At 43.1% G+C, this 14971-nt stretch overlaps 1 protein-coding gene across 2 annotated transcripts in view; it reads left to right on the forward strand.

The window, feature by feature from the left end:
* Tenm3 (teneurin transmembrane protein 3) overlaps positions 1-14971 on the forward strand; it is a 445726-nt gene that overhangs the window by 392983 nt on the left and 37772 nt on the right. For both annotated transcript variants that reach the window (XM_028757645.1, XM_028757644.1), the window contains 3 exons: positions 644-876; positions 2062-2216; positions 2995-3869. In XM_028757645.1, coding sequence (XP_028613478.1) covers positions 644-876; positions 2062-2216; positions 2995-3869 — 1263 coding nt within the window. The remainder of the gene's footprint in view (positions 1-643; positions 877-2061; positions 2217-2994; positions 3870-14971) is intronic.

The raw sequence follows: 14971 nt of genomic DNA on the forward strand, positions 1-14971 counted from the left end.
GATGCCAGAGAGGTCTTTCCGTGGAATAAACTTCATCTATCCACTCAGAGGGGTGGATGGAGAGGCCTTGCTTCTTTGTTTTAGACTTCTGTATGACTCCAAAGTTAGTTGTTTTAAGGAATGGCTGTGAGTAGGGACTGGAGAGTTGACTCCATAATTAAGAGCCCTCGTTCTCTCAGAGAACCCACCTTTGATCTTCAGGGCAGCTCCCAACAGTCTGCAACTCCAGTTCCAGGGATCTGATGCCCTCTTCTGGCCTCCTGAGGCACCAGGCATGCACATGGTACACACACACACACACATACTTGCAGGCAAAACATCCCATACACATAAAATGTGAAACATAATAATAGTTAAATTAAATTAAATTAATGGCTGACGGTAAATTGTTGAGTCCTCAACATCAAGCTGGAAAGAAAAATATCAGACTCAAACATACCTCACGTCAGAGACTTGCTACCTCAGATCACATCACAGTCTCTTATGTCATGATCACTGACCCTGGTCTTTGTCTAACCTGTGACACTGGGCTCCGGTTCATAAGCACTGGAGCCCGTGCTGTGTTTTATTTCACTTTTCATCTCCCTCTGCGTACAAGAAGTGGCTCTCACCTAGTATTTGCATACAAATCTTTTTTTTACAGCAGCAACCCAGCTCACAGATACTACCTGGCTACGGATCCCGTCACCGGAGATTTGTACGTTTCTGATACTAACACCCGCAGAATCTATCGGCCGAAGTCACTCACGGGGGCCAAAGACCTGACTAAAAATGCTGAAGTGGTGGCAGGGACCGGGGAGCAGTGCCTGCCCTTTGACGAGGCCAGGTGTGGGGACGGAGGGAAAGCTGTGGAGGCAACGCTCATGAGTCCCAAAGGTACCGAAAATTATCAACTTAGGCTTTCCCTTTTACCTTACTTTTTATATTTTATTATATTTACATATTAAATTATTACATTATATTTTCATACGTATAAAATCCACCGAGTGCCTGATTGTTTAATGCTGAGTCTAACGTTTTATCACCGAGTATGTTCTAGAAAAGCTGTGTCGCGCCTACTCTTTTAAAAGCCATTTAGCATGTAACTGCTAGAAGCTAAGTTGATTTTCTTTTTTCTCTCTCTTTTTTTTTTTTACAGTAAATATAATGTTTTGAACTTCTTAAAAACAGAACTCATTGTACAATTTTTGTTGGGTTTTTTTTTTCAACTTTTCGAAGACTGAAGCCACAATCAGTCATTCATGTCACGTCCTATTAAACTTCAGATTCCTTCATTGTCCTGAAATTTCCTTGTCATGAATGAGTCCCGGGCCTCTGTAAAAACCAACACTAAGCAACCCTATTAGCTTGCACCCACTTTGGAGCTGTTCAACTTTTGTCTCTATGCCATGGGAAAAAATGCTTGCTATGAGGAATCTGGGGAGGTAATGGGCTAAAAATTCTGTGTGATAAAAGCTTTAAAGGAGTCAAGATTGACTCCTCGCTCAAGTGTTATGCCATCCATTACAACGCGGTTCGGTTTGGAAACTTTTTGATTTTCATTATAACCAGGGAGGATTATGTGAGCAGGGTCTGGAAAAAAAAAATATTTGCTGTACTGAATTATTCATAATGGCAGATTTCATTGTAAGAAGGTCAGCTAAACACTAACCTTGGCTCGGATCTGCCTTTGTTGGATAGAGTGTCATGACTATAAGTCGACTCTAATAGAATCTAAGCCTGTCTCTAGAATGTACGGCCTACCTTGGGACTGTGGACTTTATTTTGTATTTGAAGCATACAGGTTCCATACCTATGAGGTTCTTATACTTGGCAGAGATCCTTCGAGATTTGAATTCTTTGTTGTGTTTCTTTATATATAAATGTATTAGAATTGTAAATGCCTGAATTGGGGATTTTTTTTCCCCATCTTTTCTTAAGATTTTACAGTCAGCATTCTTACCTGCTACCTAACATCCATTTTATTACCAGGGATAAGCTTTGAATTTGTCACTGGGCGTAAGGGTTTAATCAAAATTAATCATTAAAATAAATGGTAACACTTATTTCTCTTTGATAAAGGGATGGCGATCGATAAGAACGGACTGATCTACTTTGTGGATGGAACCATGATCAGAAAGGTTGATCAAAATGGAATCATATCAACTCTCCTGGGCTCCAACGACCTCACATCAGCCCGACCTTTAACCTGTGACACTAGCATGCACATCAGTCAGGTACTGTGCTAAGCCAAGCTTTCTGTCTTGCTTCAGAGTGACTCCATTTGTTCTGTCAATGATTTGTCTGGCTCAAAGTAGCCGGTGGTGCCGCCATGTTGAGTTCCATCTATCAGGGATGGGGGTATCTAGGATATGACTGTTCTGTTTAAACGTATAATCTTCTGCGGGTCTGCATTTTATGAATCCGGTGAAATACGGAACAATTAGCGCTAAGAAATGCTAAGCATGTGTAATAAAATCCCACTAATGTAGCAGCATGCAGGTACTCCAAAAAGAACAAAACAGCTTAAATCCCTAATCTTTTGATTGCATGGGCTCCTTCAGCACAAGAGAAAACACACTATGATTAGTCCCGAGGGGCTTATATTTAGAATTAGGAACTTAACTATTGGTCTGATTGAGAACACAAGGGAACACTAATGTATTCATAACCTAGCAAGCCCTGGCATTTGGCTGCTATTACTATTAAAAGGAGCATATGTGTTCATGTCTCAGCAATATCTGTTGACTCACTACATAGACGTGCATTTGCTGTCTGGCTAAAACCAGCAAATCTTTCCATGCACCAACTGCATTTTTAAGTAAGATATTACATCCTACATTCGTCTCTGCGTCAAAATTTTAGGTTTGTTTGACCATGGATATTGAAATAAAAACAATTTTAAAGCAGTTTATCAAATAAAGGCTAATTTCCATGAATGGTCTAATTTGCTCTCCTAGCAAACTAACTGCAGCTTAGTAACTGACTAACCAAGTCATTTCTTTCTTTCTTAAGGTGCGTCTGGAATGGCCCACCGATCTTGCCATTAACCCCATGGATAACTCCATCTACGTCCTGGATAATAACGTAGTTTTACAGATCACCGAAAACCGTCAAGTTCGCATTGCTGCCGGACGGCCCATGCACTGTCAGGTCCCTGGAGTGGAGTACCCCGTGGGGAAGCATGCAGTTCAGACCACCCTGGAGTCAGCCACTGCCATTGCCGTGTCCTACAGCGGGATCCTTTACATTACAGAAACTGATGAGAAGAAGATCAACCGAATAAGGCAGGTCACCACAGACGGGGAGATCTCCTTAGTGGCTGGGATACCGTCGGAATGTGACTGCAAGAACGACGCCAACTGTGACTGCTACCAAAGTGGAGACGGCTACGCCAAAGATGCCAAACTCAGTGCACCGTCCTCCCTAGCCGCCTCTCCAGATGGCACGCTGTACATTGCCGATCTGGGAAATATCCGGATCCGGGCCGTGTCAAAGAATAAACCTTTACTCAACTCCATGAACTTTTACGAAGTTGCCTCTCCAACTGATCAAGAGCTGTACATCTTTGACATCAATGGGACTCACCAGTACACCGTGAGCCTGGTCACGGGTGACTACCTGTATAATTTTAGTTACAGCAACGACAATGACGTCACCGCTGTAACAGACAGCAATGGCAATACCCTCCGAATCCGAAGGGATCCGAATCGGATGCCAGTGCGAGTGGTGTCTCCCGATAACCAGGTGATATGGTTGACCATAGGCACCAATGGGTGTCTGAAAAGCATGACCGCTCAGGGTCTGGAACTGGTTTTGTTTACTTACCATGGCAACAGTGGGCTTTTAGCCACCAAAAGTGACGAAACTGGATGGACAACATTTTTTGAGTAAGTATACGAAATTTTTACTCTAACTATAAAATGTTGATATCACAATAGAGTCTCTAATAAGACTACATGCTTAAGAACTGACAGGAACTATATGATTGAGGTCCTAAAGTGTCAGTAATTTTTAGGTCCCTCTTTGAGAAAAAAATAAAAGTCAAAATTATGAAAATTAGATGCAGAGCCCTGGAAGAGACCCATACATGTGAAATGCCTCAGATTAAATTTCATTTAGCTCCATGGTAAATTTACCTCTCCTTAGGAACTGACATTTTGCTCCAAGTACACTTAGCAGATTAGCGACAGACCTTTCAAAGGACAATCCGTAGCTTTAGTTTTAGGCCTAAACCCTCTGGATTCGGATTTGCCAGGCTGATAAAAAGCTGACTGCAGTCGAAGCTCCCATTGAAGAAAAAAAAACTTTTGAAAACCGTTTACAGTGAACTTGGCTGGTTACCTTGGCGCTGCAAATGTTATTCTTATCAAACAGAAGGCTTAGCTTTTCATAATCAGTTATTGGAGAAGGTAAGCCATGCTTTGAAGGACTTTGTAACCAGATGCAAATCGGGACTGTCGGCCACCATTTTGAAAGCCTAGGAGAAGGGGCGGATGAAGCCAGGGTGTTTGTGTGGAGAAGCAGCCTAGGCTAGGTATGTATTCCAGTCACATTTTCATGAGGTCAGGGAGAGCGAAATGAAAATTAGCTGTTGTATATTTTATGGTGTGTGTACTTTACAGTGAGTGCGTGTGTGAAATCATTTCCCACTTCTGGGTCACCTGACTAACGTTGCACAAGCGAAGTAAGGTGCCACCGGGAAGACGTGCTGACAAATTCAAACGAGAGCTTGGGATGAGAGTTTTGAGTTCCCTTAGTGTGATTTTTGACAGTGACATGTTGAAGCAGAAGTCTTTTCTCCAAGAACACACGTCTAAAATCACAACAGAAGTCACTAGAAAAAAGCATCCCATACACAAATAGTTTTCCTACAGCCGCTCTGGAATGGATCCTCCACAGTAAGCTTTGTTCCTCTGTAGTGGGAGCGGCTTTTCTCTTTCCGACAGGTTCCCTATTAATAAAGCGAATGTTCCCCCAGCAGCGTGATTTTTGTGAGAGGAACAAACCTTTTCAATTGAAGAATTACATTAGAATTCTGTCCTTAGCATTCCTTTTTCCTCATTTCAGAATCGCAATAGGAAAGGAATAAATTGGAAGTTAATGGAAGCCACTTCCTTTGCAGGGCTTTCAAAGTGATAGCGGGCTGTGTTGCCAAAGACGGAGAAGGCACAGAGAGAAAGCGCGGCCATTAGATAGGCCTAGGCAGGAGAGCTGTCCTCATTAGAAGTTCCTCGGTGATGGTGGTGCCTCGGGTGCGGTTTCACTGTAGTTGAAAGTGGGGAGAGAAAACAGGCTAAGTTTCCAGGACTGTCTAAGACTCGAGCTTTGCTCTGTGGGCCATTTTTGAACGTGTCCTTGTTGGGTCCAGACACTGACGCTGCATAGTGCTCCTGTGGTGACACAGGAACTGGGACCTGCCAGGATGGTTTCCTGAGGGCCCATCGAAGTTTGGAAAATCAGAGAAACCAGCACACTCTATCAGTGGGGGAGGGGGAGATGTGGGAGACTTTAAATAAATTTGGGTTGGGTTTTTTTTTTTAATTTCTTAAGAGGTGGTGAACAAGAAAAAAACATACTTCTCTATTTAAAAAATATATATAGTCTTTGAGAAATAAAAGCACTTTCAAGAATCAGGGGTCTGGTTGGCAAGTCAATCTTGTTATTATAATAGGAAAAAGCATTGTTCTATACAGTTTTTTTGACCATTCCTAAAACTGTGACCCATAAATACAGTTCCTCATGTGGTGGTGACCCCCAACCGTAAAATTATTTTTGTTGCTGCTTCATATCTGTAATTTTGCTACTGTTGTGAATCATAGTTTAAATACTTCATATGCAGGATATCTGATATGTGACCCTTTGAAAGGGTCATTCGACCCCTAAAGCAGTCAAAACCCACAGGTTGAGAACTACTGTTCTAGTAAGCCACAATACAGACTTATTACACAACACACGTGCGTGGCCATGAGAAAGTATAGTCAGAGAAATGACAGTGAAAGTAACTAGCTCAGAAGATTATTATGAAAATATTTAAACTATGGCCACACAGACTCTCTCAGGTATATTTTAAGGGTATATTCAACCAAACAGTATTTGCAAGTTACTTTACTAATAAAATAAGCAGAAGTATTGGTTTAAAAAGCAGGAACACCTATGTGTAATCCCAGCACTCGGGAGAATGAGGCAGGCTGTGGACTGAGAGTCTGAGGCCAGCCTGGGCTACACTGTGGATTAAAACCAGAATGAGCTACATAGTAGAACCTCATCTCCAACTTCTGATTTTGGAAAGCAATGTATTAATTTTTCTCTACATACTCTCAGCATATATGTGTGTGTGTGTGTGTGTGTGTGTGTGTGTGTGTGTGTGTGTGTGTGTGTGTATGTATGTATACATGTGCATATATATATAATTTTTTAAATTGCCAAGAACCATGTTTGCTTTTTTAAAGGTACGTAAGAGTAGAAGAGTTAACCTCAGGAATCCAGAGCTGCTAGGTCCAAATGAGACAACTTTTATCATTGTGACTCTCCATGCTGGCGCAAGGGGCCACTTCTTCCAAAGGTCAAAACCCGTAAAGCCCCCTCTCCAAGGCTTGAGTGTGTCCTCTTGGGAACACCTGCGAGGCTGAAGGATGGTTAACATTCTCATAGCACGGCACATTGTCTATGAACCTTGGAAGTGAGAAACAGGCAAACCTAGGCTCACAGAAGCCTTATCCAGTTTCTGCTTACTATACCCTAGCCTTCAGAAGCAGTACCTGTGGGTGTTCTACTATAAGCCGTGAGCTCTGAGTTCCTGACAAGATGATGCAGTTTGTTTTTACAGTGCTGGGACCTTTCTCAGTTCATCTCTGGACTTCCATGGCCCAAGTCACTGGAAGGACCATATAATATGTGCTTGTCCACCCCCTAGCCCACCTGGGAGAACAATCGTATGCCATTTTTTGAATTACCCAGTTAGGAGTGATTGAATCCTGGCCCTGTCCATCTCTGACTCCAGCCTTAACCTTGGCTGTCTGCTAGCTGTTTGTCTCTTGACCAGTGTTAACCATCCTCCAACTCCGCAGGTGTCTCAGGTGATCAGCTTGGAGCTTTACCACGGCAGAGTTAACTCTATCCCAGCCACTGGGATAGAGCAGCGGTCTCTCGATGTTGCTTTGCATATACCTGCTCACCTACGGTGTGGTCTGGGATGGTCTCTTCTTGTTAGCAGCCATCCTCACTTACAATTTAGTCTATCACAGCTGATGCACTGGGAACAAGGATATAGGAAAGAACAATAGTGTCTGGCCTACATGTGTTCCTCAGGGGACTCGGGGAACCAGCCAGCCTGCAATCACTACCCCAGAGCCCGGTCCCTCATCTTTCTAGCATGCTTACCACATACCTAAGGACAGGCCTTCTTACTCACCTTCCTCAGAGTCTCAATCGTGGTCATGTTAACCCTTCATCTTCCTCTGGACAGCAGGCAGTGTTCTGACAAGCTGCAGATGGGCAACTTCAACTTGTGGTTTCAAACCCTCTCCCTTATTACAGGTAGAGAGCCAGCTCCTCGGGACTTTCTCTGCTTTTTGTTGTTATTAATGAACTGATATCTTGGTAATATTCCACTTCATGTTTTTGTAGTACCGTGTGTCTAACTTAGATGTAGAAAGACACTTGGTAAGTTCATAAAGAAGGGCTTTGACCAAAACCACAAGGAGATTGTAACGGGGGTGGGGGTGGGGGGAATCATTGCCAACTGAGAAACATGTTTTCTGTGACTTTCACCACTCCAGTCCCTTAAGCTGGTAGGTGGTCTATAATCATCTCCTGGCATATAAAGACCTTATACAAAGGAATGGCAGCTTTCAGGCCAAATCCCTGTTTGTTTATGGCCAGATTATCAGCTAGCCTAGTATCTAAAAAAAAAAAGGTTTGAAATTAAAACTTTTATCGACTAGAAACAGATGGTAGACCTGGAATCAATCAATCTGCCTACTGCAAAAATAGAATTTACTCTGGCTCCAGCCAGAGAAATTCCAAAGGAGAGCAAGTCCAGATTCTGTACCGTGTATGTTTTCATCTTATTATTTTTTTGTTGAGTATGCCGTTACCATGTTTGCAGTCCTGGTGTGAGTACAAAGAAAATGGGGGGGAAATATTTTAATGCAAGCTGTTGTCTCTGCGGCTCCCACAACTCATGGAATGTTGCTGTGCACACAGGGCATTCTCCATAGCTTTTCAGTGAAGGAAGATTGGAGGCAACAGCCAATGATGTAGTCGGGTGAATATTTATGATCGAGCAGAGTCTGATGAAATCTAGAACTGGCTCTCCCCAAAGCACCTCTGAAAAACTACTGTATAAATGATCTCGTACTCTCTGGGATGGTACAAAGCCCTGCACCAATCATTAATACAAAAAAAGACGATATTTCACATTTTTCTTGTCCATCTTTTGATGTTTACCCAATAGCAGTTGTTTGCTCACTTTATTTTCCTTCATAAAATAAGAACTTCTTCAGTTGATCTTGTTGGTCAGATAATTGAATGAGGAAGAAAATAAAGACTTTCATACTGGAAGCGTTTTATTCTGAACTATTGCTTTTAAGGGGAAAGGGTCACAAGAACTGTGCATATAGCAGATTGAGGTGATATTGCATCATAATCCCCGAAATCAGGAGGCAAGGGTTGAAGGATTAGGAGTTTGAGGCCAGTCTGGGGTACACCAAAAGTTCAAGGGCAGCTTGAACTAAATAGCAAGGCTCTGTCTCATAAAAGCAGGGGTTAGGGATAAACTCATTGAAACATTGCTTGCCAACCAGTGATAGGCTCTGGACTCCTTTCCTGTGAGGCAGAGAACAAAAGAAAATTAATAAAGTTCTGCTGTAGCTGAGCAAGATGTCTAAAGGGTGAAGGTGACCCCAGCCCGTCATTACGAAGAAATGAGTAGTCAAAGGGTTGTAAATTCTATTTGAGAAAAGGCCTAAGATACTCGGCATTGGGCAGGACATGCTGTCCAAAAGAACTTCTTCAGTTGATCTTGTTGCTTAGATAACTGAATGAGGAAGAAAATAAAGACTTTCATACTGGAAGCGTTTTATTTTATTCTGAACTATTGCTTTTAAGGGGCAAGCAAAGCTCACTTGCTTCTCAAATGTCCCCAGTACATAAGCCAAGGGGGCTTCCTCACTGTAAGCGGTTCAAAGTACTACCTCCAGCCATTAACTGGTTGGTCCAAGTCCTGGACCAGCAAACTGCTCTGCAGCTGCCTAAGCTTCCCAACAAGTACAGGCCAGAGACAAAGCAAGGGAGAAGAAGCAAAGGCTACTGGCCCATGCTGAGAAGAAAGCTGCTGGCAAAGACGATGCCCCAACTATGATATCCATGTCCTTTAAGCAGGACTCAATACAGTCACCACCTTGGTGGAGAACAAGATGGCTCACCTGGTGGTGATTACCCATGATGTAGACCCCATTGAGCTGGTCTTCCTGCTTGGCCTGTGGTGAAAGATGGGAGCTCCCTACTGCATCATCAAGGGAACAGCCAGGTTGAGATGGCTAGTCCACAGGAAGGCATGCACCACTGTTGCCTTCACATGGGATAACTCAGAAGATGAGGGTGCTCTAGCTAGACTGATGGGAGCTATAGACCAATCATGAGGGCAGGTACAATAAGATCAGCCTCCATTCCTTGGTCCCAAATCTGTGGTTTGCATTGCCAATCCCGGAAAAGGCAAAGGATGAAGACCTCGCCACTGAACTAAGTTAAATATACACTGCTAAGTTTACTATACATAAATAAAATTACAAAATAAACCCTCAAAAAAAAAAAGAAAGAAAAACGTTAAAGGAAGGCAAACATTTCTCCATTCAAATATAAGTTCAGTATGTTATACCTAGTACAAGAGAGGATTGGGGTTGGGGGGTGATTCCCAATTCCCAACTTGCAGTTCTTATCAGCCCCCAATAAGTTAGGCAGGTTACTCTAATTTAGGATAGATAGGTGGTGTCTTAAGCACAAGAGCCTTCATGTCAAAAACTATAGACCTGTGGCAGTTTCTCTCCAGGGCACCTGTGGTGGTTCTGTCCCTGTTAGGATTCCTTTAAAAAGTGGCTGGTACTTTTAGACATGCTACTAGAATCCAGTGTCTGGTGGCTTTCACTCAGCTTGGGTGTCTCATATGTCTCAGGGGTTGAATAATTACCTACAGGTGTTTGCCTCTGACCTCTTCTTCTCCTGATTCAATAATCAGCAGAAAGAAGGCTGACCGTGCATCCACTGATAATAATAGCCCCCCCCTCACTCCTTCCCTCCCTCCCTCCCTCCCTCCCTCCCTCCCGCCCTCCTTCTCCTCCTCTCTCAGAGTTTCTCTGTGTAATCCCAGCTGACCAGGAACTTGCTCCCTAGACCAGGCTGGCCTCAAACTCAGAGATCTGCCTGCCTCTGCCTCTGATCCCGGTGTGCTGGGATTAATGGGACACGCCACCACACCTGGCAACGTGTCTTAGTCTTTAAAAACAATTGGCCTGTACTCTCATTTCTTAAAGTAATTCCAGAGAGACCACCAAGATCTCACCTGCTGAAAATGTATTATTTTATAAAGCTCATACCCAAAGTAAAACCATAGTTCTTACACTTGAATGCACACAGAAGCAAATCCGGTGTGTGGAACTAGGCGGTGGAATAAATTATTTAGTAAATGGCATTTCACAGTGCTCTGCTTGCTCGCCCACATACAATACAAAGGGTTTGGCCATATCTGGAGGCACACTCCTTCAGGGGGAAGTAGACAGCAGGGAAAAGCTATGAATTCTAGCTGATATGCACATGCACACCAGCGGGTTAGTGACAACTTTCCTGTCTGGGGAGTTTGATTATTTGGAGCTGTGTATTTGTGGAGCTGAGTGTGATCTTTTGTGAGCCAGATTCAGATTTACAGAGGAAATAAATGAGTTTCAGCTTTTCCCCGTTTATGTAGGTATATATGGGTCTCCAGCTCCTCATTTGGGTTCTTTATTGACCCTCATTCACGCTTTGCAATTTCAGAATGAGCTTTTGAACCATTTCTTTATAATGAACCTAACTCTGTGCCCATGGCACAAACCCACAGCCGGCCCTCCCCCACCTATTCTGATACCCTAGGAGAGTATGGGGGAAGGGACCCCCAAAGAAGAGTCGGGTGTAAATTCTAGCTAGCTATGGTACCCTTAGGGCACTTTCAAATCCAAAACAGTATTCAGAAGGCACAGATAGAGGAGGAAAACTCAAAGGTAATTATTCCAAATTAGGAAAGATGCATCCTTTGCTTGTTGACACCGAATCGGCTGGAATGGAGACTGGTGTGTTCTTACACAGCAGTCCCTCTGACCACCACCGATGCAGGAATTGATTAGAGGGAGCTTCCATGTGACAAGACTGAGGATAACCTCTCCTTTGAAATGCACCTGACAAGCCACAAGTCATTGTTATTTATGTCTGGGAACTACATTACAAACTATGTCCCCATTGCACTTACACCGGACCTTGGGCTCCCTTCGATATGCCCCATGTCTTTCTTCCATTGTGGAGGACAGTGTTTAGGAACTCAGGACCGACTTAGGAGAGATTTCATGCACAGATCACTGAAAATCCTGGGGAAGTCCTGACACTGCTTTCCATTGTCTTCTGTTTTGTTTGATTCTCTGATCGGTTTGCCTTATCTCTTTTTTTATTATTATTAATGATTTTATTTATTTACATTCCAGCCATTAACCTCTTTTGGTCCCCACACACACAGTTCCTTATCCCATTCCCCCTCCCCCTTGGCTCTGAGACAACCCCCCAGCATCCCTGTTCCCTGAGACCTCAAGACCAGCTCCTGTATGCTGCCTGGTTGGTGACTCAGTCTCTGGGAGCTCCCAGAGGTCTCGGTTAGTTGAGACTGCTGGTCTTCCTATGGGATCACCCTCCCCTTCAGCTCCTTTAATCTTTCTCCTAATTCTTCGATAGGGGTCCCTGAATTCAATCCAGTATTCGGTCTAAGTATCTGCATCTGTCTTTTAACCAAAATGAGCACCCCGGGAAATCGATGAGAACTGTGTGGGCAGTTGAATAAAGTAGCTACAGTACACTTCAAACATTCTCCTAGACATGATAAAGGCAGTATTTTCATCAATATTTGATTCATTCTGACTCCTTTCAGTAGTCTAGATATTAAAAAAATTTTTTTAAAAATTTTTAAAAAAACTAGAAACCAGTGTTTTCAGAATCTGGTGCCTCAGCTCCAGAGTATCCGTTGCAGCAGACCTGTTATCCCCTCCAGTGTGATCTGGTTAGCAAGTTAATGTTCTCAAGGTGCTGAGTTGCTCCATAATGGCTCAAAAGGAGTAATTCAACCGACTCTGTATGTGGACTCTTCTCTACATCGGATAGGTGCTCTGATAGCTTTACCATACGGCACACCGTCAGCTCCCCTTATGAAGCAACTATTGGATAATTTACCCAAAGGCCAAGACACAGACTCACCATTCTAAATAACCATCTGAGAAGCAGAGATTCTCATGTGGACGGACCAGGATAGCTTCCCCTTCCTGTTGGTGCAGAGCTAACGGTTGTCAGCTGAGAATTTTCTAGAATGGGGCTTCCTTCTCCAACTCACTCCTGGGTTGGTATAATGAAAGCCTTGCAGAAGACTCATTCCTCCCTGCTCACCCTTCAGCTTCCCCACAGTGAAGTTACAGATAGAGAAAGCCTCTTGTTTATGTCTGGGCCCATGGATCATCTCCAGATGACTAGAGCATATAGGTATTGACCCAGTAAGACATTATACTTCTCTTCTGAACTCTAACCTGAGATCAAGAAAGGGCAACCTTAAGCAAGAGATCACCTTAAAACAAGCATCACCCACATGCTTGTGTTTCACACAGCATCCTTCCAGTGCAACCTTATCACTGCATCTTGTAGACACATCCATCTCAAACAGACTTCTTAGACTTAAAATGCATCTGAAAGTTTGGTCAGCCTGAGAATCTGAACTGGGGACACACAGGAGACAGAGAGAGATGAGGAGGGAGGGAGGGGTGGAGGAGAGGGATGCTGATATAAACAAGTACTACTTTGAGCCAGCAAGACGGCTGCATGAGTAAAGGTGTTTGTTCCCCAAGCCTGATGCCCCGAGTTTGATACATGGAGCCCATGTAAAGGTAGAAGGGGAAAACGATTCAACAAAGTTGTCCTCTGACCTCCACACATGCGCCTTGGCATGAGTGCTCATGCACACACATCATACATACACACAAAAATAATCCTACTTTTATTTCTTGTTTTTCAAAAGTAAGAAGTATCACGTTCCAGTTCAACCAAAAATGGATTTGAGTTTTCTTCCCTATTTAAATATATAAGAAAAGAAGTCTGATATAAATTAAGGGTTTTTTTCCAAAATTAGGCCTTTTGATTAAAATGTATATAAAAATCAAAGACTAATCGGTTCATTTAAACGTGTAATGAATGTTTGTTCAGCATCAGATGAAAGAAAGACTTAATTCTATGTCAAACACAAAAAAGAGCGAGATAGGAACCTATAAAGACACCTGACCAGAAGCTGAGAGAAAGTACTTCCCTCCCAGAAAAGGCTATGGTGATAAAGTCAAAATTCAAAGAATGTTGTAATGTGTACTAGCATGGCCCTCTAATGCTTCTGTCTACATGAATATAAACCCATCAGTCTGTTCCTATAGAACCAAAAGGCCTTTCAGATGACTAACGAAAACCTTAAAGGAAGATCACAGAAGGTGTAGGCAGTGGTTATTTCTAATTTCAAGTAAGTTTCTCTTCACTTAAATATCTGTTCAGACCCCATTGATTTTATTAATAAAGAGTTCTCTTTTAACATAATTTTAAGGCTTATCTCGCAAAGATACCATAGTTAGTCCCACCCAGGTGTGTCCCATCTGACCCTACCCTTCTGGAAACAAAGGCTCTTAAATCATAGCATCGGATTGTTAAATATGTCAGACCTGTGAGGCTTGAGTATTGTGTCCACGAGGTGAGAATCTCGTCCATGCCCTTTGGTCAAGGAACATTTCCTACTTATCCAAACATTTCTGGCAATAGACACGTATGCATTCGGTATGATCTGCGGCCGGTGCAGACTTGAGTGCTGTAGAATAGGCTAGTTCAGCATCCACCGGACTCTGAGCAGAGAAGTAAATACATGTAAGCGTGTAAAGCACTAAGACTCTGTTACTCAACAGGCAGTACAAGCAGCCAACATGCTCGTCCATCTTGTCCTCATCAGACTGGGGACAAGAGTGAGACAAGATACACATCTCAGTTAAGCTTTGTCTGGAGATACCAATAGACGTCAGCAGGGAGTTGGTAGTGTGTCGGATAGGAGCAAAGCCTTGACTGGGCAGGCTCAGCATGGCCGGATTTAAATGAACACGCATTTTAGAATTACCAGAATGTGGAGGGTGCACTGGAAGGTGACCCCAGAAAGACATGTCAAGAGAGCATGGTCCTGTTGAAGTGGGGCTTAGATGACATGCTAGGGAGTTGGGCTGCTGGGGGAATCCTCCATGCTGGGTAGGAAAGGTGCAGTTAGGGAAATCTAACAGGGAAGCCACATGGTCATTTTGGCGACTGTGTAAGCATGGACTTAAAAGAAGATGAAAGTAGGAGGTACAGGGAAAAAAATCAAAGTTAGGAATAAGAAATAAAGGACTGAATCCAGACTAGACACTAATCACTAATCAAACAGATTAATCCTGAGAAGATGGGGAGATGGGACAATCTCAGAGAGCCCCTGTTTTTCCAACATAAATGGTAAAGTAGATAGGAAAACATTAGAAATACACAGGGAGTTCCCATTTGAAAGTTATGTAGGTAAGTCCCCACGGCACCATGTTACGTAGGATGAAAAGGTTGGTCTGGGGACTTGTATGTTATTGAACATTATCCTGCTAATCGGAAGACTGAGACAGGAAGGCCTTGAGTTCAAGAACTTGGCTAGACATAGTCTTAGAATAAT

The sequence above is a fragment of the Grammomys surdaster genome, unplaced genomic scaffold, assembly GCF_004785775.1.
Source record: "Grammomys surdaster isolate TR1022 unplaced genomic scaffold, NIH_TR_1.0 126178, whole genome shotgun sequence".
Taxonomy (NCBI): domain Eukaryota; kingdom Metazoa; phylum Chordata; class Mammalia; order Rodentia; family Muridae; genus Grammomys; species Grammomys surdaster.